At 41.3% G+C, this 27,544-nt stretch overlaps 1 protein-coding gene across 1 annotated transcript in view; it reads right to left on the bottom strand.

The window, feature by feature from the left end:
• Nucleotides 1–27,544, bottom strand: part of MACF1 (microtubule actin crosslinking factor 1) — a 229,559-nt gene that overhangs the window by 34,867 nt on the left and 167,148 nt on the right. The window contains exons 57-70 of the mRNA XM_077753196.1: nucleotides 16,183–16,344; nucleotides 15,820–15,990; nucleotides 15,019–15,185; nucleotides 10,881–11,040; nucleotides 10,199–10,525; nucleotides 9,141–9,225; nucleotides 8,387–8,628; nucleotides 7,489–7,695; nucleotides 5,813–5,932; nucleotides 5,272–5,379; nucleotides 4,181–4,399; nucleotides 3,006–3,209; nucleotides 1,034–1,265; nucleotides 197–423 (exon numbers count right to left, since the gene is read on the bottom strand). Of these exons, the coding sequence (XP_077609322.1) occupies nucleotides 197–423; nucleotides 1,034–1,265; nucleotides 3,006–3,209; nucleotides 4,181–4,399; nucleotides 5,272–5,379; nucleotides 5,813–5,932; nucleotides 7,489–7,695; nucleotides 8,387–8,628; nucleotides 9,141–9,225; nucleotides 10,199–10,525; nucleotides 10,881–11,040; nucleotides 15,019–15,185; nucleotides 15,820–15,990; nucleotides 16,183–16,344 (2,631 nt within the window). The remainder of the gene's footprint in view (nucleotides 1–196; nucleotides 424–1,033; nucleotides 1,266–3,005; nucleotides 3,210–4,180; nucleotides 4,400–5,271; nucleotides 5,380–5,812; nucleotides 5,933–7,488; nucleotides 7,696–8,386; nucleotides 8,629–9,140; nucleotides 9,226–10,198; nucleotides 10,526–10,880; nucleotides 11,041–15,018; nucleotides 15,186–15,819; nucleotides 15,991–16,182; nucleotides 16,345–27,544) is intronic.

The raw sequence follows: 27,544 nt of genomic DNA, 5'->3' as shown, positions 1-27,544 counted from the left end.
TGTATATATATATATATATAAAAGAATTCTCTACTATAAGGACATATTCTTTTCAAGTGGAAAAAAGTACTATTAAACAGACAACAACAACCTCTTAAGGAAGTCGGCCTGGGTAAGCAGTTAATACAATGTAGTTGGATAAAGTGATTTTCTAGAGAACAAAAACATAAAAGACAAGGTTTTGTTTCTGTCTTACCTCAGCAGCTTCAACCTGCTGTTTGATTATAGATGGGTCAATGCCTGGGCTTTCCAAGTCATGGACGATGTCCTGGGTGTCTCTGATAGTGGTCAGGAGGGCCGCCATGTCATACCAGAACTTCTCTGCTAGTTCAAGGACATCAAGGAACTTAATTTCTCGTTCTTCAGCTCGAGCTTTGATGTCCTCCCAGAAGAATACCATCTGATCCAATTTGTCCTGGATTTCTGAGGGAACAAAGAACAGATATGAACTGGGCTTCTCTGAGTACTCGAATCTGCTTCATCAGAAATTTCACCTAGTTCTCACATTTTCCCCTGAAATTACCCTTTAAAAAGCTCTACAAATTTATTACTGAAGGATAGTTCTCTACCTTCGTTTTATTATTTCAACATCGGTATTTTCCACATATGCTGGTCTCCCACATAAAGAGATCACAGAGGGAGTGTGGAAATGAGTTATCACCTAATATAAAGGTACTGCTCAAATGCAAAAGAGCTAACTTATAAAGGAGCTGAGATGAGAACTCTGTTTCCAGTGTTCTGTGTCAAACTCACGGTTTCCCACGGAAAGTGTTAGTAGTTATACTCTGCCTACTATGGGCAATGCAATTCATATTAGGGCTTAAAAGAGCATCTGTTTCCTGGCCTAGGAATCCAACTACCAATTGTAATCTTGTTTCAATGGGGAGATGTGTTCTGAATTCTAAATGACTTTCCAATTACTTGGTGACTGGCTTTACATTCAATGAAGTATATCTGGTGGGATGCTGTAAATTCTACAGCCTAGAATTTACTCTACTGATTTTCTTTAAAAATAATTAGATTCATGAAGCACCTTTTGCAGCCAGGTCCTTGTCGGCTCCCTGAGATCGTGCGATGAGCTCTTCTCCACGGCGCTTCAGGGCCTCAAAGGAAGGCTGAAGCTTTTCCAGCTCCATGGTGGCGCTTTTGTTGTCACTGACGCACTCTCTGATCTTGTCTACTTCGGCAGGGATCAGCGGTGGCATACGCAGACGAGAGGAGAGATTCTCCAGAGTCTCCAACATGGGCTCGATTTTATCATGGAACTAAAAAGATGTGGGAACGTCAGCCATCAAGCAATACTACTTCATCACGCTTCTGGGGGAAATGTTAGGGAATGAAGGGGTATAAAGCTACTACGAATGAAGGGGTATAAAGCTACTACTCTTTCAGGTAACTTGCATTTGGTTTAGCCCGATGGTTGTCAAGTGTTGGGTCTGCCTAAGAGACTATTTTGGGCACAGCACACCAGTGCTATGAAAAAAGAAAGTAAATGTTTATTTTCAAAACAAAAAAAGATAGTAAGTAATATGCCAGAAATTAAGTCATTAGTGCTGTCAAAGTACTTCCCCAATCCCAACTAGTGTGACAAGGAAGGGACAAGACCATGAAACTGGTGAGAGTCAGTGTGTCAATATCTCAGATGACAGCTGCATGCAACAGATTAGACCAACAAGTGAGAGGCCCTCCACCAACTGTGTAAATGGATGGGGAACTCAATATGCCACATGACTTGGAGATTAAAAGCACCCTGGCATGCAATTTAATAACCCACCACAGGTAATAGTGAGAAAGGAAAACATTGGCATGATGAAAGCTAATTAAGGAAGGCCAAATCTGTCCTTATTCTGAAAGAACAATTTACCTTCCTGCTTTCTAGGTACTGTATACTGAATAACAGGTCTGTAATTATAAAATTTTCATTTACAATCTGAAGCAGAGAAGGGGAAAAGGGTGCAATGCAGGTAAGCTTGCCCCCTTAAGAAGTTCTCTAAAACCAATTCTGGATTCATTGGAATGAGGCTTATCAACTGTAAGTGTCTTACAGGGAAGACACAGTGGGATTTCCTCGACAAAATCACTCCCCACTGCTCCCTCACTTCTAGGTCTTGACCCAAGTGAGACCAGCATAATAAACCACACTAATAAAACCTCTTCCACTACAGTTAAGGGAGATTTCCTTATAGGTAAATCTTCTCAGTTCTCAGCTTCGTAAGAACCCCCTAATCCCCGTAGGGGCGGGTACCTTACCTCTGCAATCTGTAATGGTGGGCGCGGTCAACACAACAATGAAATGTGACGACGTGGGGAGGACAGGAGCAGGCGGCAACAACACAAAGTAACACATTCCACAATGTGAGTGAGAGATGGGACGGAAGGTGGGGGGAAAAACTTGAGTAAGTACAAATATTAACCAAGAATATTGAGACTAAACATAGGAATAAAATACCCAGACATGACAAAAATACCACTAACAGCAATATATTAGTTGAAAAGTATGTAGTTACATGCTTTAAACTCCACTGCTGGTGGTTTATGTTTCTGTCTGGCTCTTACTTCTCCCTACCCAAGCATCTTTCTCTGCACCAGGAGCTAGCTGGTAGCCTCTAGACTAAGAAAACTAATGTGCTGTCTTCTAAATTTTGAAAGTAACAGGCCCAAAAGGAATCTCCCTTTTCTTGACACATTTGTTGCTTCAAGATGAATTTATCCAAAATCATCCCTGCTAGACTCATCACAGTAGAAAGTTTTCAAGGAAACTGTCATCAGATAATATATACCAGCCAAGAAGAGACACTCCCCGCCTCCCCGCAACCAGCCATAGTGTTGGTATACCAATGTTCCTTGGAATGAAAGTAACAGGCACAGGTTCCTGGTCTACTGATGATGTATCATCGGCATGTTGGTTTAGACATTCCAGACCACAGAGGCACACCTGATACAGAGATCTCATGCTTAGACTAAAGGGTAGTTGAAGGGAACATGACTTTAAGACGCACACATACCTGAGCCGACTGGGAAACAGCCTCGTCCAGAGCCAGTGCCCGCTGGCGCACCTCCTCTTTTATTTGGGCATACAGATTTTCTGCTTTCTGGTACTTTTCCTCCACCATTTCTCCCTCCTCAGGGTTTAACTCCTTTAGTTGTGGGCCTATCTTTAGCAGCTTATCAATATGGGGTTTGTGTTCAGCAATGGATTCCCTGAGTTGCTATGTAAAAAAATAAAATGAGCATTTTTATACCAGTTTTTTTGCTTACATACTTTGAACAGAGCTTGTATCAACTTTGAGAGGAACAAACTGAATTGTTGAAAACCAGCAAGTCCCAGCATCTCACCATTTATGGAGAAGAAAAAAAACCAACTAAGTCTTACGTTCTATTTCTCTTAATTTTCAAAAGCCAGTTCAGATGTCCCATCACCGGGAAGCCTTTCCAGAACACATCCTCTCTCACTCCCCCTCCTGCTCCCTGCTGATACAAGTTTAATTCCCCTTGTCTGTACCTATAAATACTTCCATGCACTCTATTTTAATTTGCATGGTTAAATATCTGTCCCTCTCCCCAAACTGAGACACATTAAGCAGGACAAAGCACAAATAGCAACATTTCTAGTAATTCAACCACTCCTTGACGTAATGCTGGCTCCTTCCAGTTTATATCCAGCCATGTATAGGAATACAGAGAAAAGAATAAGCACAAGCCATTAACCACAAATAAAAGAGACATTAAAAACTATCTTTAATGGTAACAGCATTATTAGAGTGCCTACAAATTTCCCTTTTCCCTAAACTACATGCAGCCAATGCTTTCTGATATTGTTTCATTCCAGGTAGGGCTTACCCAAATGGATAAAGCCACCCAACCATACTCCAAGTCTCACAACACCCCACCATAGCTGGAAAGACTTAAAATTCCCTTGATGTTTACTTAGTTCTTTACTTCTGCAGTACCTAGGTTTCTGACATCTCCATGCTCTTTTTAACAGATTCATATTAAAGACAACGGAAATAATTCTGTTGTAAGTATTTTTAGTGTGTGCGCAAAAATTCTAACTGATTAAGACTTAACTTCATAACATAGAACTTCCACTTGGTAGGCATGAATAAATATGTTGTTTTAAAATAAAGCGTGGAGCCAATTTTCAGTTCTACGATTACATAAAACCTGGCATGCTCCTTACCCTCATTTCCTCTTGCTGCTGCCTGAGCTGCTCATGATCAATGGCCGGAGGAGGTAACTGTGCTATCAGTGCCCGGGTCTCCTCAATCCAGGGGCTGAGCTCCTCGTAAGTTTCCCAAAACTGGTTCACCAAGACCTGTGCCCGTTCTAGGCGGGTGTAACGCTCTGAATTGAGCACACTAATGGCTTCATATTGCTGTGTTAGAGACTCTGTCTTTTCCTATGAACAACAAAGTATAAAATTTATTACTATTACAAACCCTTCTTTTAAGGAAAAATATAGGTATATATCCATGAAAAACTAAAGAACTTCTTTAGTTTTATGTACAGAAATGGATTAATTGAGCAAAATTAACACTGACTTAATTTTCTTTATACTTATCTGAATTTTCTATTTTTTCCAATCATATATGTATTGTTTCTAGACTTTTTAACACATGAAAGTAGTTTCAAAGACAGTCAAACAGAGCAAGCACAATACAGCATTAACCTCTTAGAGATGACATACAACTTCAGACACAGCAGTATTACAGCAGGTCGGTTTAAGACAAAACATTTCAGGGGCTGTAATGGACCCTTTGCCCTTTTTGCACTTGTCTTTTTTCCTGATAAAAATGTCTCCACAAACCAGACATTTAGGCTTCATACATTTAAAGTGAGCAGTTCGATTTATAAACATTTCTGAGGCAACAGTGGTTAACCATAACTTTTACACCAACAAGCAAAACTGGTCTACAACTCTCTTGGCCAATCCTTTTAGAAATTGGTTATGGTCATTTAGAAGGGCCTGAAGAAAGAATATCTGCATATGGGTCTGAAAAATCTATCATAGATATTTAGAGAGACAACTCAAAGATCCTTCTGGACTGAAGATAAATAGCAATTCCTCTGTTATAAAGAAAATGGACCTGCAATATATTTCACATCATATGGTAGGACTGTTTTGACATTTGTGCACCCCCCAGAACATCAAAATTGTACTTTAACACTATTATCAATAATAGAGGGGGAAGAAACTTCCCTGTCATTTCACAATTGTACTGATTCACCACCATTAAGACAAGATAAACATGGTAAATAAATGCAATTCACCTGTAATACAGCTTTTTGCTCCTCCCCACATGTGCCAAAGATTTCACCACGATGACTAAAGAGTTCATCCATTGAATCTTTGTGTCGAATGATGTCAATAGAGAAAGCCTTTGAAAGTGAACTATAGTTAGTCACAAAGTAAAAGTACCCCAAACCTGTGTTACTGAAAGGTTATTAGACACAATTTGTGAAAAACTCCTCGCTCTGATTAAGCCATACCAAAACTGTTCTATGAAGTTTGACACTTTGCCTATCCACACTTCTTCCATGCTTCTCTTTTAGTGCCTTACAAAAGTGTCACCCATCCTAAAAATCATCCAGAAAACTGCTAACTATTCTTTCCTGGATTAACGGGCCTATCGCTCCCTCTTCACAAAGCAAAAGAATCTCTTCCTCATCTTACCAAATATTTTAAATCTCTAGCCACCATCATGAAACTGCATTATTCTACCTAGGGCAGTCAGAAACTCTTGTAGTTTCTCTAAGCCAGTGAAGATTCGCCTAGCTCAGGGCACAGCGGATACGTCAGTGTTACACTTACCTTCTGTACCTGCAGCTGAGCTGTGGTCTGGTCCTGTTCTAGGCGAATTGGACCCAGGGCCATCAGCTTTCGTTTTGTTTCAGCAACCCAAGCTAGTTCTGCATCAGCAGCTTGCTCATACTAATAGGCATATTAAAGAAAAATGAACAAACTATGTGTAACAATTTATACTCCTTAGAATTATCATTTTCTCAACACAGAAAGGCCTGGATATTTTACTAATATGGTTTATATCTACAAAGTAAAGCCAAAGCTGGGGAAAATTTCATAAAATCATAAATCAAGATGCAGATAATTTGTAACCGATTATACTTCAACAAACAGGAGTTGATCCTATTTCAACTTCTTTATAAAGAAGTTATAGAACCCAATTAGTTGGCCCTATAGCTAGACACAACAATAGAAATTGACACTCTTGGGCTATACTTCTAATCACAATGCTTTTATGAGGCTGTGCTCTCCCTGTCTGCTAATCCTGTTTCCTACCCATACACTGAACAGTAGTTTTAGCCATATGTTTAAACCTATGGCAGCAGACAGCTGAGTCAAGTTAACTTGGAAGTACTCTCATAGTTGAAGAAGCATAAGAACCCAGGGGAACACCAAACCTTTAAAGGGTTCTGTGTAAACAAAGAAAACTAAGAACTTGTTCTATGTGACTGCTGTTTAATGAGGTCCCCCAATGTTTTCTCTTCTTCAACTTTGCCAACAAACACTAATATTTAAAGAGTAAAGTTGGCTTCTCCCAAGCATGATAAATCTCATACTGAACTATCTGGCCAAGGTTAGGGATATCAATAAAGACATGTTGGGGATGCACTTGAGAGCCACAGCAAACTTCTGTGTGGTTCACAAAGCATTTGTTTATTACTACGAACCCAAGAAGTCATGTTATATTTACTCTGCACCATGGCACATTAATAGGTGCATATCCAGCTACAAAGGAAAGCAAATAACTTTTTCCAGAAAGCAGGAAGGAAAAAAGATTGAGGGAAATAGGACACCTGTGTTTACTGAGAAGGTTCTATTTTGGATAGCTCTATTTTTGGTTAGCATATTTGATAGTAATTATAGTTCTTGGTTCCTTCCCCTCTCTTAGCTAATACTAAAACAGTTGATTATGTCAAACTAACATTGGGATGCATTTGGACCTTCTGGTCTTAGATACTATCTACTATCAGAACCTGCCTCTTAACCAGTCAGTAGCTGAGAAGAGGGAGTCACACAGACTCTACCACAAATTCCTATCTGCTCAAAAAGGGTCATATATTATAGGTCAGGGGTGCCTGGGTGGCTCAGTTGGTTAAGTGTCCAACTCTTCGTTTCGGCCAGGTCATGATCTCACAGTTTGTGGGTTCAAGCCCCATGTCAGGCTCTGCACAAACAGCGTGGAGCCTGCTTGGGATTCTCTCTCCCCCTCTCTCTCTCTCTGCCCCTCCCCCACACCCTCAAAATAAATAATAAACTTAAAAAAAATTTTGTGTCAAACTGAGACCCATTTTCACATATCTTTACTCAATCACTTCCTATCACCAAAATAATTTGTTGCTTCAGATTTAGCTTAATCTCATTATCTTTATTTCTGAGCCTGTATTTTATGTGGGTCATAATTTTGTGCTTCACACATACATCCATTCTGCCTAAAACATTACTGCAGAGGTGTTTATAAACATTACCTGCTGTGATCTCTGAATAGCAGCATCAATTTCATCCACCCTTTGTCCCACAGTGTCACTGACCAGCTTGTACTGTTCGTTGGCATCAGACACAAGTTTATCCAGCCCTTCTCTGGCTCTCCAGGGCACCAGCTCTAAGAGGGCACGGCTCACTTCATTCACTGTGTCCAACACCAGCCTGTGCTCCATGACCTCCTTCTTTAATTCCTAAGGAGAGAAAAAGAAGTTTTCAGGCCATTCCTTGCTAAATTAAGCACATTAGCAGCTGTGCTGGGTGGAAAGTGCTATCTCTACCACACATCCCAGCAGGGCTCTGACCTCCTTCCTCCACTTATTTTTTTTCTTGTCTCGGATTTTTCAATCATTCCACAGCCTGACTTTAGGCTTAGCTGATGCTTAGAACTGTCTGCAACACTTCTCGGGCCACACTATCTCTGGATAGAACAAACAGTGCCTCTTTCTTTTTTCTCCTTACTTCAATAGAAATGATAAAGTACTTTAACCAAGGGCATTTAACTCAGTAAGTACCTACATAGTATTTCTCCACATCCAGAACTGCACTAGATCCTGCAGAACAATCAAACAGAATCCTGAAGCACTCTCTAGAGAATGAGTTACAGAAGTCAATTTTAAAATGTTACATGTGAAGCAAACTTCCCAGGGATCTGGGATTCAGGCCCTCCTTCCCCCCACTTCAGACCATAACAAGTGCTCTTATATAAGTCTGCCTTTATGTCAAATATTACTGTCTATGAGCAAACAAGACAGGAGGCAGGCAGAACTTTTTGGTTTAGATTTAAGGTTGAGACTGTTAGTGATGACACTTAAACCTTTGAACTTAAGGACTGGAAGAAGTAAAAACATTCTTTTCCCTTTACAGCGTGAAACATCAGCTCACCTTCTGTCTTTGCTGAAACTGGGGTATCTGCTCCCCTGTGGGAGACTGTCCTCCACTGGCTGCCAGCTCCTCCTCCACTTCCCTGAGCCACCCGGTCAGTTCCTCATAAGTAGACTGGAACTTGGTGGCCAGCTGCCGGGCTTGCTCTAAAGTTCGGAGGGCCTTGGAGCTAGTGACTGTAATCTCTGCATAGCGAGTCTTTATTCCGTCCAGTTTCTCCTGGATAAGTAATACCTCTTCACCTATGGGGGATAATGCACAATTATTTATATTTAAGAGGACACGAGGGAGTCTCCTTCATTCCTCTTTCTTCAAATTAGAGCTTAAATTGTATAGATGCTCTCCCTCTATGGTAGCAATTTCACCTAGAATCCCACACTAAGGGAGGTGGGAAATAAACCTTCCAGTTGATAAAAAGCAGCCACTTCTTAGATTATTAAGATCTGAATTCAACTGCAGGTGTTTCTAGATGGTCCCAGCATCTCTCAGTGAATGCTGGCCTTGGACATACTAGAGAGCAGGGAGAGTCATCATCTCTAACCAAATGTGAGATAAGGTCTTTTAGTTTTCAAAATATTTATAAGAAGGAAACAGGACCCCAGGCTGCCAGCCTCCAGGAGCACATGGTAATACAACCAGTAAATACTAAGCTTCTCCTATGTACAAAGAGTAGTGGCTAGTGAGGGTGTTTATTTCCCCGGACGTGTGCTTGCGTGACTGCAGAGGTGCTGAGAGATGCACTTTTCAAAAGTACCTGTGGTTTGTTTTAGAAGAGCCTGACCATTTTTAATAGCTTGATCTACATTCTTCTTTCTATTAATGATTTCTTCATTTAGAGCCTGGAAGGAAAGAACAGCATGAATCTTAAAACTGTAGCACAACAAAGGGAAAGAAAGGTGAGACCTTTAGGAGACCAAGCTTAAGGTAAAGAGACGAATACCAGTTTAGTTGATACCTCAGTTATTTGATTCCATCATTATCTTTTTGGTTACCCCATTAATTACTCAAAATCAATTAAATCTGATACTTATGGGCAAGCTATCCCTTGCACTGGATAAGAAGAGATTTAGGATTAAGTCAGTTTTACCAATCCACTGGTACCAAACCTGAGCCCAAGCAAGGCAGAAGTAGAATTCAGCAAAAATGTCTACTGTGTTCAAAACCAAGACTCAGAAAGTTCAAGAGAAGAAAATCAGCCAAGAACAGGCTGAGTTAAATTAGGATTCTGGTTAAAAATTCTCAATATTTGAAGCCAATGAATCAGAAGAATCTTAGATTATTTAAAACAACAACAAAAAACCGCTTTGCCTATTTTTACTATCCTTAAAGAAATTTCATAAAAATGAGATGAAAAGAGCAAATTGTTCTTTCCATTAAGATGACAAATAATCCTTAGAATCTGAGCACATAAATTCTGCAAATATTTTAGAAGTTACAGCTAGATGGTCAAATGCAGGGCAATATTTAGGTATTCTGGCTTTGTTACATTACATTCTCTTTCATAAAACTGCTCAGATGGAAACCGAGTGACACATTACCTAATGATGTAAAACATGAGTTGGAACTGAGATGGCCCCTGACTACTCTGGATCATCGTCTAGAATTATTGATTCAGTTTGTTAAGTACTAGTATTTCCATGGACGCATCAAAAAATAGATTAGTCCTTAGCAACAAGTCTCTAACTTTATGCTTATGTATAAAATGAAGTTGAAATGTTTGGAATTTAAAAAAGAAAGAAATGAAGAGAAACAGTAATCAAAATCACAACATAACTTAGTAACATGACCAATAAAAATGGAAAACATGAATACCAGGTGGTCAGCATGCTGCTTCTGCAGGACATCCTGTCTGTAATCCTTTACGAACACTGAACTGAGCTTGTCCTCAACCTCAGCCAGCCAGTTGAGCACCTCCACCTCATCCTCCCCGAACAGCCTAGCATTACACAGTGCTTGTTCAAGCAGGGCTGCTTTCCGACAGCCCCAGTCTTGAATCTCACTGTATCGGGTCTGCAAGGAGTCTAGCTTCTCTGAGAGCACACCCTGTTCTGCAGAGCACGTCAGGGAGGAGAGGGACTGCCCAATTTTGACTGCCTGGTGCACATCTGTTGCATGGCTTTCTATTTCTTCCTCCAGAGCCTGGAAATCCAGATGGAAAAAATGAATAACAGAAACAAAATAAACGAAAAGTAAACATGAAACAATGAATAACAAATGATATAATAAATTAAATAATAGAAAAAGTTCACCTACTGAAGAGCAAAAATAACATAAAAAGTGAGAACAAAAACTGTTTTTTTTTTTATGGCAGCCTATTAGTCGATTGCTATTTTTACTTCAAGGATGTGACTATGCCAATGAATACTCTGACCATATTTCAAATTAAACTTTAAAAAATCCCCCCAACCCACATCTTCTAGACTGCTATAGGCAGTTAATTTCTGAGATTTCTGACTGCAGTGCTGTGTTCTCATTTATGACAACTCCTCCCTACCTTGTGCCGGATGATCTGCTGTTGGATTTTGGCAGACTGAGTGCCAACAGGCTCTGAGTTAGCGAGCTTTTTCTCTGTGACGGACAAGAAGTCAGAAATAGGCTCAGCTGTCTCGTGGAATTGTTTGGCCAGAACCAGGATATCTTCCAGCTGTTTTTGCCTACACAAATATACAGAACAAGCTGCTCGGGCAAAAATTCTCATTAAGACTGATAACAGTACTACTATATTCAGTAAAAGATCAATCTTCATCAGATACGTTTTAAGTGTCAATAGTGAACAGGACACATATATGTAGCCCTTTGTGGTTTTAAAGCCTTTCATAAGCATTGCCTCATAACCTTGTAAAGTAGGCAGAATAATTATCCCATTATTACAAAACAGAAAGCTGACCCTGAAGGCTTAACGATTTGTCCAATTCACCCAGTGACTGCTTAATAGTGCAATGAGGACTAGAATCAGGCCTTCTAATGCTCTTTCTCCTATGGGACAGAGCACATGCATCATCTGAACATGAGACCAATATAAGTTTAAAGTAGTCAAAAAATCATCAGTTTTCATTTCTCTCTCTGTCACTGCTACCTTCACTGTGAGTTAAGAGCATGTGAGGAACAAAGGCAGACTATGAGCCAGAACTTCTTCCTCATCTCCCAATTCCAGTGATTTCAGGCACCAGAAGATAACTCTGAATTCAGATCTAAGGCAAAGAAAATGACCTCAGAGTAGATGAATTTGCCAACACACATGGCAGTCAAAAGAACTACAGACTTCACAGCTCACTCAGAATTCTATGTCTTAATTAATGTAACACCCACAGTAAGCTTAGATTTCAAGTATCCTGTAAATTAAAGGCAGCTAATTACAAAGGGGAGAGGAAGCCTGATAGAAAAGAGAAAGAAAAACCACCAAAGAACTGGATTAGCAGACAGGTTAACAATAAAAGGCTATAATGATATCTTTGGATCATTAAGAACAGACTAAATGTTACATCATTTAAAAAGGCCTGGGAGGATATGATGCACTTTAGTTCAACAAACCTTTACTGAACATCCACTTTGTGCCAGGTCCTATGCTGTGTACCCTGGACAAATTTATTTTAGTAAGAAATGATTTAGAGGTGCTTGGGTGGCTCAGGCGTTTGAGTGCTTGATTCTTGATTTTGGCTCAGGTCATGATCATGGTGTTGTGGGATAATGCCGCATGTCAGGCTCTGCACTGAATGTGGAACCTGCTTAAGATCTGTCCCTCTCTCTCTGCCCCTCCCCAACTTGTGTGTGTGCTCTTAAAAAAAAAAAAAAAGATTTAAACATAAAGAATTGTCATTTTAATGATCTGGAAGTTCAATTATGTTTAAATATAAAGAAAATCATATTTCTGGATACTATTTTTATTTTTAAAATTTTTATTATTATTTGTTAATGTTGAGGAATATGAGGCTTTTTTCTTTTTTTAAATAAACTCTAGGCTCAATGTGGGGCTCAAACTCACAATCCCAAGAACAAGAGTCACATGCTTTTCCAACTGAGCCATCCAAGGGCCCCTCTGAATGCTATTTTTAAATGTCAATATGAAGTACAGAATAGTTTGTTTATGCCAGCCTTCAAAATATATCTTCAATTAATACAACGAAAACACATAATCTTAAAGATTATTATTAAACTAGTATATCAATAAAAAAATTGGGGGCTCCTGGGTGGCTCATTTGGTTGAGCGTCTGACTCTTGATATTGGCTCAGGTCATGATCTCATGGTTCTGAGTTAAAGCCCTGTGTCATGCTCTGTGCTTACAGCGTGGAGCCTGCTTGGGATTCTCTCTCCCCTTCTCTCTCACTGCCCCTCCCTGGCTTGTGCTCTCTCTCTCAAAATAAATAAACTTAATTATTAAAAAAACCCCTTATCCCTGATTTCTAGGTTTTTCTGACTCATCTCTGGTTTTTGGAATCTGAAAGTTGGAAGAACTCAATGTAATAGGATATGGGGTAGCAAAGAGCAGAAATAATTCAGAAGTATAAAAAAATCCAATATTAAAGACTCTAAATAAAAGTCTTCAATATATCTGTAACAAATGAAGCCTCTCTTGGTATTTCTCTTCAAAATATTGACCCAGAAACTGTGTTAGGTTAGGAGGATGGAAGTGGGTAGGATAGAAGGAAAGAGTCATAAAAAGATACATTAGAAACAAATCAGGACTTTAAGGAGCTTATGGGGCCTATGAAATAAGTACATAAAATAATGACAATACAAGGTACAGATAAAGAATTACAGCGGTGAAGAGGAAGATGAAGGTTTTCCATGCTTGGGGAATAAAGAAAAGCTTCACAGAACATAAGCAGCATATGCTTTCTCTCTCTTGTGTCTCGGGAGCCACAACACTGTCAGTAAAGATACAGAATTAGGACCTGGCAGAAGACATCAAAGAATATGGTGTAGTTTACCAATGACATAAGGAGAAGAAGCATGGAAACTAAGAAATGTAGATTAGGGGCAAATAGCTGAAGGCTTCGAATATTGGGTTAAAGAGTTTAGATTTTGTTTATAGGCAACAGGCAGTCATTAAATTTCTGAGCAAGGCAAAAGGGAAGCCTGAGGGTAAGTGGCTGTGGAGTGATGAGTTCGTTAGGAAACTACCTCACGTGGATGAGCCCAAGTCACGACCTGAGGTAGATGAGTAGGAATTAGAGAAATGGATGAATAGGAAAGACACTAAAGAAGAAAACAGACAGAATTTAGCATCCCGATAGATGTGGGACACAAAGGAGTGGGGGAGAAAGGGTAAAAAATGGGGTTAAGACTTTAAGCCCAGGTAACTGGAAGGCTAATGGTACTGTTAATGGAAGTGGACAAAGAGAAGGAAAAAAAAACAGTGCCATCTGGGAATACATAGAAGGGTAATTAAAAAAAATAAGCTGAATTCTTTCATTCTTGTTTCTCCCACAAATATGGGGGACGATACTTCGCAACTCCGGTAAGGAAATAGCACAGTGTGGGCTAGGGGAAGTAAGGACACAGACGAGGGGGTTCTGACAACTGCTGCTGGTTACCTAGAGAACTGAAAGGCTACAATCATAAATGATCACCTACACTACTCTCATACAGATTTCTAATTACCTAGCATTTCTTTTTGAAAACTGGGGACAGCATAAACTATAAGACATTTATGTGATGTACTAAGCTGAAGTGATGTTGGGGTGTAGTTATGGAAAGAGCAGGCACTTCCTCAGAGGATAAAAGTATACTACCTGTCTTTTGGCCACTTACTGAAGACTTATTAAAGACATGCATCTCTCTCTCTCTTTTTTAATATTTTATTTTTACGTTTTTAAAGTAGGCTCCACACCGGGGCACCTGGGTGGCTCAGTCAGTTAAACGTCAGACTTCGGCTTAGGTCATGATCTCACAGTTTGTGGGTTCGAGCCCCACATCGGGCTCTGTGCTGACAGCTAGCTCAGAGCCTGGAGCCTGCTTCAGATTCTGTGTCTCCCTTTCTCTCTAACCCTCTGCTGCTCATGCAGTCTCTCTCTCTCTCTCTCAAAAATAAATAAAACCTTAAAAAAAAATTAAATTAGGCTCCACACCAACGTGGGGCTCGAACTCACTACTTCAAGATCAAGAGTTGCGTGTTCCACCTACTGAGTCAGGTAGGAGCCCCTGTTCATGCATCTCTTGAACGTCCCTATATTTAACAGAATCACAGACTAGGTCCTGGATACAAAAACATCTAATACTGGGATAAGCTATCAGAAAAGAAATATGATAAATTTCAATTCCAAGTATCAAAAGTATTATTTATAAATATGAAGGGGAAAAAATCTGTCTCAAAAACTCAGAAAATAACTTGGCTAGATTGCAGGCGTCTGTGTCTGTCGGTTTGGAACCATGATTCTATCACAGCAGAACAGCAACACATAGCGATGAGTCTTCTAGTTTTGAGAAATTCATGGAGTAGCTGAGGCTTATTTCCTGAGAGTTATTGTGATTATGAGGATTATCGTCAAAAACTTATTCCTCTTCAAGATGAAAGCCATTACACGCTTTCCAGAGCTCTGACTCACCCAGGACCTTTCAGAGCATTTCAAGTTAAAAATTGGGCCAAAAAAACCCTTGTCCGACCCATTCCTCAAAACCGCTTTGACCTTACCTGGCTGCTGCCTTGCTGAGTAGTCCAGTCCATCTACTTTCAAGACCCTCCAACTGTGCAGTGATTTTCTCTCTATCAGCCAGCTCAGCGGACTGGGCTATTCTGCCTCCTTCTGCTTGAAGCATATCTACTGTGGCCTTTCGATCATCAAGGAGCCTCTGGAGCAACTAGTGCACACAATGTTGAAGGAGAATGAAAAGTGGTAACACAACATCACTTTGAAATCTGAAATAAGGAAGAAAATAGAAACGAACAATCCCCAACCCCCACCAAATCCTAAACTGAATTGAATAATGATAGTTTGGTTTTTTTTTTAATCCAGAGGCAAAAACATGAGATGCAGCATAGTTCCTAGCACCAGTATAAGCTTCTCACAGTCTTAGTTTTTAAATAGAGGGGTGACAGTCATTATGTGACTAACCGGGAACTTACTTTGAATGAGGAGAAAAATGCACTAAAAGGGAAACTAAACCAAACCAAAAATGCAGATGGAACCTTATACATGATATACAACATTATTCAGAATATTGCTGACCCTGAAAACTCCAAAAACCTTGTAAGAGAAAGCTGTGCCTGAAACACTGGAGTAGGATACATGAACAGATACACCCAACAACTGTTTGGTCCAACATATGCCACAGTAAACTGGTAGATTGAAGTAAGATGATGCAAATCAACTTCCACCTGTCTTTTCATGGATTTCTACTAAAACTCCTGAAAATGCTCCTAAACGAGAAGCAAATGTGTTGCCTGCCACTCCCTACGGCTGTTACAGTTCACTGTCCCAACATTCTCACTTACCTTCTGTTCTTGGATCTGTGCTTTTACCACTTTATACTCAGCAGATGGAGGTTTCTGATTGGCTATGAGCTCCTCTGTGTCTGCCAACCAGCTGAGCAACGGCTCCAAGGCATCTTGAAACTTCCCACAATGCAACAAAGCCTCCTGCAGTTGTGCAATTCTTTGTGCAACCTGTATCACAGATGCAGGGGCTCGTTGTGAGAAAGGAGAGAGCTTTTTAAATGACTACCGACCCCCTTTCCTAATTATATTTTGTAACTGCTGAATCTGTATTTGCATTCAGGTTGCAGGGAAACCTAGAACTGAGATGCGCCTTTCTAGGGTCTCCATTCCCACTGCACTAGTTGGCCCCTCGCCACTCGCCTTTTTGTTCAGTGTGTTCCATCGAGCGTTGATCTCTTCCATGTCATGTTCCAAACCCTGCACATCACAGTTTTTTCCAGCACTCTGAATCAACCCCTGGCCGAGTCCATTCACCTGCTGTAGCTTCATCTGAAGAGGATCCACCTGTTCTTTCTGAAACATCTAGATAATCACAAGCCAAAGTTTTAATCTAAAGGCAGCAAACCAGACCCTCTATACCACCCAGTGACTGGTCATTCTTGGGAGATTAATGATTTAACAAAGGAGAAGCAGGAATAAAAAGACAAATCAAGCCATTTGTATAGGGAATTATCCAGGAAACATGTGGCTTCATATTTCAGTACATCCTCCTATGGACAATTACAGAGAGTTATGGCATTACTTAGGTCTTTAACCCAATGACTCATGGTTGGTTGGTTGGTTTCTGCTTGCTTAATTTTTAATGCAAAAAGCTATAGAGGATAGAGAAGAATCAGCCTCAAGATATCATTAAAATGTGCTATCAATCCTAAAAGAGTAATATCAAATGACAGTATTTAAGATTAAAAATACCTTAGGAAACACCTTTAACTGACCACTGATAATGTACCATTCTTCTCTGACTAGGACTCATAACTCAATTAGTTGTTATGAAAAACACCAACCTCATAGTTTAATCCCCCTGTGGTCATTTAATTCCATTCTGTTCCAGGGCCACAGACCACACACTGCTAATAATCTTAGGACAGTATTCCTGAGATTACAAAGGGAAATGGGCCAATAATAGTGGGAAATGTCCTTACCAACTTCAGACACATACTCTGACATGCAGATACACACAAAGTATTTTTATAATTATAATCCTGCATATCCATGTTCACCAATAAACAATGGAATTTTAAAACAATGTGAATGAGTGTAACAAACAATGCATGTTTCTTTCTCCTACAGTTAATAAGCTCCATTATGACTTAGAAATTTCTAAAAGGAAACAGAGTCAGAAGAAAATACTTGACACTCTAATGGTATTAAAGAAAAGAATGAAATAAGTGTCCTAAAATCAGATTTTTCTCAATTATCAGAGGATAAAATCAGCCACATTCCACACATTCCCTATAGATCCAATCTGGATCTATTTCTATTCTTTTTCCTTCCATAAAATGTCCCTTCAGTTTCAGTGAGATAGGTAAGTTAATTAAAGTCAAAGAATGACAAAAAATGGAAGAGGACAAAAAAACGTAAAAGAAAGATATAAAAGCTTGGGTAAGATTAATTTTGTCCTGTATGAGACTACAGTTCACACTTGAATCAGGAAACGGATTCTTGAAAGCATGGGTCATGGCTGGATAATCAAGTCACCAGGGAGGAAAAGCCCCAGGGAACACTAAAAAAGGAAGGTTACAAAGGTAATTACCAGTGGGCTTCATTTTATACTATAATTTGATTACACCATATTTTGTTAGGCAACACTACAAGGCGGTTCAGCTAAAAATGACTGTTTCCCCAACAACAGGGTTCCCAGAAAAAGCAAGTGCTAGGATTCCATTTTCTACTAAAGATGTTTTTACTGCAGAAAACTCAAAGCAGAGGGGGGAAAAGCCAACTCCCATGTTTTAAGTTGCTTGGGTTCAACAAAAATGGTGGTTGATGTAGGGTGTGAGGGTTGGAAAAGCAAAGAAAGCAAAAAACCAAAGGTAAGGAGGGAAGATGTCAAGCCCACACTCAAGAGCCCCCTTTTATCCACAAGCAAATCTTGTCTCATACTGTCACATTTTCATTATTTCTGTGCTGTCCAGTATGGTAGCCAGCAGTTACATGATGCTATTTAACTAAAAATTCATTTCCTCAGCCACACTAGCCACATTTCATGTGGTCAACAGCTATGTGTGGCTAAGTGCCTACTGTATTTGGGTAGCACAGATAGAGAATATCTCCATCTTGGCAAGAAGTTCTACTGGATAGCAATATAAAAAACATAGAAAAGTAAAATACATTTAAATAGCTTAGTAACCTCTTTCATACAACAGAGCTAATTCCTGTTTAAAGAATTCCATTTACTTTGTCAACGAACATTTCCTACAGAAATATCAGGGATTCCTTCCTTCATTTCTCAACCTCCACTCTATGGATTAATTTAAGAGGGAATGGGTATTTCTCTCATCTTTTTCCAGAATTTAAAAACTATAAAAGTACCTCTAAATAAATACTATCTAATTATTTATTTTGGGGGCGCCTGGGTGGCTCAGTCGGTTAAGCGTCTGACTTCGGCTCAGGTCATGATCTCACAGTTCATGGGTTCGAGCCCCGTGTCGGGCTCTGTGCTGACAGCTAGCTCAGAGCCTGGAGCCTGTTTCAGATTCTGTGCTTCCCTCTCTCTCTCTGACCCTCCCCTGTGCACGCTGTCTTTCTCTATTTCAGAAATAAATAAAAACATTTAAAAAATATTTATTTTGAACACAAATTAACAGAAGGTTAAAGTAAATTTAAAAACACTTGCTCCCTTCTCTCAACTCCCAAATAAAGCTGTTCTGCAAAACCAGTGCTTTTAGATGCATTAAAATTCCTACTCCTCAGTATTTCAATGGGGCTGTGCCATGTTATTAACTAACCAGAGCTGGCAGACATTTCCCAGAGCAAAACACTAGTAAAAATTATCCCAAGAGTGTAAGATGCAACTGGGACATAAAACAGAATATTTCCCAAAGAGCCTTTTACAACAGTTTTATCTTTGGTAATGCCACATTCTCCCAGTTTTTACTCTGCCTGATCCTTTTTTAAAATTTATTTCCTTTATTCTCTTCCTCCTTTTCTTCTAGATCTCCAAATGTTAGTCTTTGAGGGTGGGGGTCAAGGGAGGATATCAGTTCTGGGCTCTCTCCTTGGCAATTCCATCCATTCCCATGTCTTTAAATATTAATCATGTTACCTATGGTTAAAGAGTGTGTGTGTGTGTGTGTGTGTGTGTGTGTGTGTGTATGCCCATCCAAGTAACTTTAACACTGACATACAAATGAAATCATGGGTACCTCAAAACCTACTCTTTTCCTCTCCCCTAAAAACTTTTTCTCTAAATCAACAATTTACTACTGCCCCCATCTGCTCAGCTGCACAAACTAGAATCGAGAAGCCAACCTTGATAACCCCCTTTCCTTCTCCCTCCCTTTCAACATAAAAGCCATTATCAGGTCTTGTTGATTCTACACCCAAAATATATTCGTATCTTGAATCCAACCGTCTTCAAATCCAGTGATGTCTCTCTAGTCCAAGCCACATGGACAATTGCAGTAACCTAGCAGGCCTCTCTACTGTCCTTGATCTACTATAATGAACTGCACACACAGCAACAAGTATGATTTTTTTTTTTGTGAACCATTCAGTGTTTTCTGTATTTCATGCCAATCATAAGACAAACTAATAAAATACAAGACAAAATAAATCTGAGATTTATAAACCCCAGACAATGTTGAGAATGTTTACTGTCTGTGAAGACTGGTTTGCTCTATCTTCAAGCTGAGAGTAATGTTTTAAAAATGTAAATGAAATCATTTCACTCCCCTACTTAAAATCTTTCAATAGCTTCTCGTGGCTTTTAAAGTATAGATCCTTTTGAAAACTTCTTAGTTCCTGCATCATCTGGCCTCTTCCAGAGCCCTTGCTTACTGTTGGCTAGCCACTTGGCCTTCTTAAGAGTCCTAACATCCCAAAGTCTTCCCAGCTTCCATTTCCTGTGCCTGAAATATTCTTCTCTCTGCCCAAGTAACTTCTATGTATCCTTCAGGTTTTAATTTTTTTTATGTTTATTTATTTTTGACAGAGATAGATAGAGAGACAGAGAACATGAGCAGAGGAGGGGCAGAGAGGGAGGGAGACACAAAATCTGAAGCAGGCTCTGGGCCCTGAGCTGTCAGGACAGAGCCTGACGCGGGGCTCGAACTCACAGACCATAAGATCATGACCTGAGTCGAAGTCAGATACTCAGCCAACCAAAGCACCCAGGCGCCCCTGGAACCTTCAGGTTTTAGTTTTAAAATCCTTTCCCTGATACAATTGAAATTAAATATCTCTATTATGTATTATAGACTTTACTTTTTATTCAGAACATTTTCTGTGATTTTTAACTACACATTTGCGTCTATTCAAGTTTTCCCCCCCAGTAATCTCTACACCCAATGTGAGGCTCAAGCCTAACCACCCTGAGATCAAAAGTCACATGTTCTGTGACTGAACCAGCCAGGCAACCCTATATTTGTGTCTTTTTTGCTTAATATTTGCCTCAGTTACTATAGTAGAAGTTCCACAAGGGGAGGGACTATGTAGATTCTATTCACTGAAGGAGCCCCAACACATGGCACAGAGCAGGTACACAAAAATTATTTATCCAGTAGATGAATGAATCCTTGTATAGAAATAGTATTAGGGAAGGCAAACAAATTTAGGAAGGTTCTGATGATCAGCTGAACATTCAAACACTGAACTAAGATTGTGGGGCTTCCCAACTTTTGCTTTAAAAGACTTTCTTGGCAATTCTGAATTTTATATAACCCCTAATTTTATACAAAATATTTTTTTCTTCCACTGAACCAGTGTCTGGAAATAAGACTCAAGGAGTCTGCAAAAGAGAAGAGGGGTTAAATAACCACAGATTGCTCTCAGCGGGCCTAGGATCCCACTACAAGGATAGCAAACAAGTTCTAACATTTTGCTTCTTCCACCGAACTCTCGTTAATGCTATCAGTTTATATCTATTTTAACCATGTATACATGCATACATTTGTATACACACACACACACACACAGCGTATAAATTACATTTCAGGTATGATCACTTACTGAATTCTAAGTGTTTATGTATTAAAATGTCAGGTTCAATTGCCTCTAGGAACCATTTGTGAAGAAATGAAATCCATACATCTCTCATCTTGGAAAAACTTTTTCCCTTAGTATTTCACAGATTAGCAAAATCTGTATACTCCCATTAGCACTATAATATTTGTTTTGTTTCAATAAATATTTTCAAATGCATTTCTACATTCTTATTGGTTAATGTCCCGGCTGGGGTGATGGCTTAGATTTCTTTTATACACAAATGCAGGCATTTGCTTGCTACCACACAGTAACCACACTTCAAAGATGGACAACTTTACAGCTGGCTACCACTGCCTTCTCTTGCTGTTTGTATCAGGCAGTATTTCATAAATTAACCCCTGGAGCTGGAGGGAATCCTCAGAAATTACCCAGCCCCATTTACTTATTTTGAGGATGAGGAAACAGATCTGAGACTGATGTATTAAGGGTTTCTCTGATTTTTTTCCTTTATGCAGATTTGATCAGCTCCTTACAAATTTAATCCCTGTATTCACTGATTATTGCTCTATGCTTTATACTAAAAATATTCTGTGTAATCAAGAATGCCTGTAACTTTGGACAAGTTATTGGGATCCCAGTGTCAACCCCAAATTCAGTAAAACTCAGAAAAGGGAATCAGTCCAACAATCTGAAAGCTTGAGGGGATGCTACATCGCAAAATATTTGGTGAAGCCCAAGGTGACACCACCACCACTCAGCTAAGCAGGGGATCTGTAGCAAAGTTGGCAGCTTGTGGCCTGCAATCAAAATGACTTTCCACTGCTGGTAGCTGCAAGTTTAATTGGTGCTCTAGCTGACAAAGCTGTCCTGAAAGGCTCTGCAATGGGGTGGATATGAGAACCCATGTTTCTTGTAGCATCCACACATATTCAGATGTATATTCACTCATTCATTCAGTCCATCACAGTGAATGCCTGTTAGAAGGCAGGCACTGTTTTGGGTCCTGGGGATGGTATAAAATCAAAACCACCTCTGTCTGTACTCAGTAATCCCTGATGATATTAGATTAGATGAAACTTCTAAGTCCTTTATTCCTTAACATTGCCCAAATGACACTGGGGCAGTGAACTCTAGAAAGCTGCCAATCGGGGGGGGCGCCTGGGTGGCTTAGTCGGTTAAGCATCCGACTTTCGCTTAGGTCATGATCTCGCGGTTCGTGGGTTCGAGCCCTGCCTAGGGCTCCGTGCTGACTGCCAGCTCAGAGCCTGGAGCCTATTTCAGAGTCTGTATCTCCCTCTCTCTCTGACCCTCCCCTGCTCACGCTGTCTCTCTCTCCTAGAAATAAATAAAAGCAAGCAAGCAAGCAAGCAAGCTGCCAATCTTAAAAGTCTTTGACTAGGAGTACTCAAGGATGTGAACACTGTTCCTGGGGGTTTCTAACATACTCCATTCTCTAACATTAAGAATCTCAGAACCTTAAAGCTAAGAGAGAATCCAAGAGGACATTCAGCCCACTTTATGGATCAGGAAACAAGAGGTCCAGGAAAAAGAGTGACTTGCTTCAGCACACAAAGTTTGACAAGATGGCTAAAATACCTCTATTTTTAATAAACATTATGATGCCTTATTCTGGCTTTAAGAAACACACATTTGTATTGAAAAGCTGTTATTCACACATCTAGATGTTGCTTTCACCCAAACTGTTTTGGTGAATTCTTTCAACTAACCAACACAGCTATGTGGAAGAGAAAGGGGGAGGCTATTGACAGCGATAGCCATGGGTTATCTTATCCTCACAGGGTTCTGGCTTACCAAATGAACAAACTGGAAACTCAGGACATCTAACTAATTTGCCAAGTGGCTGACTCTCCCAGGTCTCTCTCCAAAGCCCTCACCACTGCTTCTACCTTACCGCTGACATCACCGATTAAAGAGCACCCTCTTTATTTAGGACAGAACATGGTCACTCTAATTTTCAAAAGCAGAATCATTCTTTCCTGCTAATAATCTCTTCCAAAATGCAAACCAACAACTATTGGGCTTGGTTTATCACTGAATAAAAAAATGACGTACAAATTGTAAAGTTTTTCACCAAATGAAAGACATATTTTGCCCATAAATGCAACAGAAAGATCAGAATAGCCCAGTGCCCCAAACTAAGGATTATCTGTGCCCTTTCTAATCACTACCAAGTTAACTTGCACATCTCACTTTACTCCACCGATACTTTCCCAACGAAATGAGCAACAATTACCTCATTTGAATTTAATTCCTCAGTTGTAGCCAGAGGCACTTTCCCATGCAGCACTGTGCCAGTCACCTCTTTTATTTCAAATCCTGAGGAATCAAGGTCCCCCTTAATCCACATTCTAGTGGGGGAAGCCTCTTCTAGAATAGGAGTTCCTTCTTCTGAGATAGGCACTGAATCAGTGTGGGCAGTATCTCCCAGGAGGGCTGCACCAGCAAGAAACATTTCCTCCATAGCAGGCCGTGCAGCAGCTGGGGCTGCAGACCCCTCCAGGGTGGGCACTCTATCAGCCAGGGCTGCAGACATCTCTGGGGTGGGCACTCTATCAGCCGGGGCTGTAGGCTCCTCCAGGGTGGGCACTCTATCAGCCGGGGCTGCAGACCCCTCCGGTGTGGACACTCTATCACCTGGGGCTGTAGGCTCCTCCGGGGTGGGCACTCTATCAGCTGGGGCTGCAGACCCCTCCGGGGTGGGCACTCTATCAGCTGGAGTGGCAGGCTCCTCTGGGGTGGGTACTCTATCAGCTGAGGCTGCAGGTTCCTCCAGGGTGGGCACTACAGCAGAGGGAGCGATAGGCTCCTCCGGGGTGGGCACTCTAACAGCTGGGGCAGCAGGCTCCTCAGAGATGGGCACTCCATCAGCTGGGGCGGCAGGCTCCTCCGGGGTGGGCACTCTATCAGCTGGGTTAACAGGCTCCTCTGGAGCAGGCACTGCAAAAGCTGGGGTGGCAGATCCCTCTAGAATGTCATCCCTCATGGTAGCCACTGCAACAGCAGAGGGAGCAGCCAGGATGTCCTTGTCTTTGGTGGCCACTGAAGCAACTGGGACATGTGCCTCTGTGGTGGCCACTGAAACAACTGGTGTGTCCGCCTCTGGGGCAGGCTCTGCAACAGCTAGGACGTCCACCTCTGGGAGAAGCAATGCAGCATCTAGGGCACCATCTTCTGTAGCAGGCAGTGAGGCAGCAGGAATAGGCTTCTGTGGGATGGGTGTCCATCCCTCCAAAGCTGGTTCAGTACTACTAGCCTTGGTAACTTGTTCCTCTAGAAAGATATTTAGCAGTGAATCTGAATCTCTCATTTCTGTTTCCCCTCTCTCTGATGATGCCACAGTCAGCTTGGGCTTTGTCTCATTCATAGTTTTCAAGCCATCTCTGCTAGGTCTCGGTCCTCCAACCAGCAGGGGCAGATTCAGACCATCTGACTCTGTGCACTTCCTCTGGAGAGCCTGGAAGATCTGCTCTGGGAAGGCTCTATGAAAATGTGCTGGGGCTTGGTCCCCTGAAAGCTTGGTTTCATAACCCAGCTCTTGCACCTCACCGTCTTCATCCCAAACTTCCTCCTTGGACAATTCACAAGGGTCCATGTTTCCCAAGGAAGTCAGATTGTTACTTTCTTGATTAATAGCTCCTTTTTCACTTTCCAAATGAATCTCATCTGTTAGTAAATGTGAATCATGCGATAATGCCTCTACTTCAGATACTGAGGTAACATCTGTTAGTTCATAGCTAAAAGCACAACTGAGGGGGACCCTCTCAACATACTCCTCAAAATTCCCCTCAATGTGACTGCAGTCTACCTGGGACAAATTGCCATTTTCTTTGGCCAGCTCAGCTACAAAGGCTGATAAGTCTTCTTCATGAGAAGCCCTGTGATCAGAGTTGGGAATTCCTCCTGGGTCCAGCTTTCCCAGTGACACCAGATCTCCTGGGTGTCTGAACTTAAATTCCCCTGCAGTCTTGGGGCTAGAAGGCACTTTGTCATGCTCCTCCTCACTAACAGTGGAAGTGTCTCCCATGGTATCAGAGTGGGCAATAAGTTCCAGAGCATTAGGCACCTGAGAAGAATCCAGGGCATTAAAATATTCACAATCCAATCCAGTATCAGAGTCTTTTACCCTTACATTTAAAAGGCCTATGTGTTCCTCTTCTAAGTCAGCTCCTGGAAAATGACTAATGACAAGTGAATTTTCTGCATCCTGGGATGGGGCCAGCCCTTCAGAAGAGGCTTGCTTCTCCAGCTCAACTAGAGGAGTTACTCCTTCTTCACATAAACACTCCTTTTCAAGTTCAAGAAACATCTGCACTGAATCTGTGTCAGAGAGCTGCTCTGAATCAATAAGACCAACAGTACATTCTAAATCAGAAACAAAACCCTCCAGCCCCTGAGCGGTTCTATTTGTCAGCTCACCTATAGCACTCTCACCTGTGAAAACACAACTGTAATCAAGAGGTGTATCCTGGAGAACAGAATCCAAACGGTTCTTTGCGGGCTGTAGGTCATCAGAGTAACAAATCTGACCAAGAGCTAGGTGGTCAAAAGTCCTTAAGACAGCAGCTGAGCAATCGGCTCCATCCTCTGCCACCACTACAGTGTCTGCTAAGCTGTTCTTTTTCTCATCTGCCATTAAAAAAGCCTTTCCTCTCTCTGACAGTTTCTCTTCCTCCCACTCTTCCTCAGCCTCCATCATAATCCATCGCTCATCCTCCTCAAACTTTAGCTCAGACTCTGTTTTCTCTCTCAGGCTGGGAGTTATGAGAATATGCAATTCTGGATCCAACAGCTCTTCACTCAGGCAAGGGGAGAGAGGTGGCATTTCCACAGTGCAAGCTGTATCCCCAAGGGGGTGCTGCTTCTCGCTGAAGCCTCCCTTAGCTAAACTTTTCATGGCTCTGGGCCAGGTTGCACTTGAGAATCTGTGTTCCTGCATTACATCTGTGTTACCACTTGTTGCTGCAGCTTCTGATTCTAGAGGCTGGAATTCACGGGGAGAGTGCTCACTGTGTGGCTGCAATCTGAAGTCTTGGCACTCTCCACTTAAGTTTTTCATATCCTGCACTTCTGGAATATCCATGGATTTGGACACATGTTCCAGAGTCACGGACTCTGACTGAGGTTCCCTGTGGTCCAAATGACCAGAACTTTCTGTCAGTGCAGAACTGGATTCCTTCTTCTCTTGCAAGGAAGGATTTGAAGCACCAGCTTCTGAAACCTCACTGAGAGAGGCTTCCATCCTTTCTGCAAATTCTGGGAAATTGGGTGGCATGAAGGACTTCCACGATCTCCTGTTAACATTATCTTTGCGTTCCGCATTTGGTCGCCTTCTGGGTGGAACAGGTGCTGACTTCTGTACATCACTGCTTAACTTTAGTGCATCAAATATTATTCTCTCATCCAGCTTTTTGCCTTCTGGTGCTCTAGATTCAAAAACATTAGATGCTGCTCCTAATGTACCATTGCTGGATATAGTACTTCCTTCCATCTTTTCCATGGTGCTTTTCGAAGTCTGATTAAGCTTTGACCCCTGGTCAATTTGTTCATTTATCCTCATTGTATCATATATAGATCGTTGTGGAACATAACAATCCTCTATATAGCCATCCTCTTCCTCTCCTTTCCCCAGGCAGGTGGGGTTCTGCCTTAAACAGTCTGGCCTGCTGAGTGGCTTACCCATACTTTTTCAATCAAGGTGAAGCATCAATCTTTTAAAAGTTTTTCACAGGTTACCCAAAAATGCATTCTGCAGAAGTTAAAAATCCTTTTACAAGCTCACAACCCAGGACCACCAACTGGATCTGCCCTCCAGAAAAGCCCGGAAGTCCAACTCTGAAATCATTCTGGGAGTTCTAAGAGAAACAGTTCTTCCCTCACAGGCTAACAGCCTCATAGTTGCAGACAGGTAAGTGGTATAATTTAATCAACAAATATAAAATAATTCCTTGTATGGCTTCTCTTGCGTGTGTTTTTAAGAGCACCGCTCTTCCTAATTCAGTCAGTTTAAAAAAATCATTTGATATTGACAAGTCTTATTCAGTATCTAGTTCCACTCACTTCTCACCCAGAGCTGGAAGAAGCTTTATATCGACTGTGTGTCCCCTAATAACAATGGCACAGCCTCCCCAGTCTTCAAGTATGGCCCAAGCTCCTAGGAATTCCTTTCATTTTATCCTCAGTTCCAGTCCTGGAGAGTCCAGCTGGTCTGAATTAGCCATTCGTCCTCCCTAGTTCGGGTGTTTGCATTTGAACTGGGCTGGTCGGCGGATATTCCTGCAACTTTAAACACAGGAAGTCCTTCATTCGGGGCCAGCTTGGGGCTTCCTGTCTCCAAAACATCATGGCATTGTTGTGGCTCCCAGCACAGCCCTGCGCGGTGGCCGCAAAACAAGACNCCGCTGCCAGTCCCCGGCCCGCAGCCGCCGCGCCGTGGGCTGCATGTCAAGCAGCCGCCTCTATTCTCCGCCACCGCCGGCCCCGCGGCCCCGCCGTCCTCCCCGCCCGCAGCTGTCACGGTCCCGGCATGCAAACTTCTGGCTGGGAACAAAAGGCTCCG

The sequence above is a fragment of the Crocuta crocuta genome, unplaced genomic scaffold (genome assembly GCF_008692635.1).
Source record: "Crocuta crocuta isolate KB4526 unplaced genomic scaffold, BGI_CrCroc_1.0 scaffold303, whole genome shotgun sequence".
In the NCBI taxonomy this organism is placed as follows: Eukaryota; Metazoa; Chordata; class Mammalia; order Carnivora; family Hyaenidae; genus Crocuta; species Crocuta crocuta.
The sequence above is the reverse complement of the archived record's forward strand: the minus strand, read 5'-3'. Positions and strand labels throughout refer to the sequence as shown.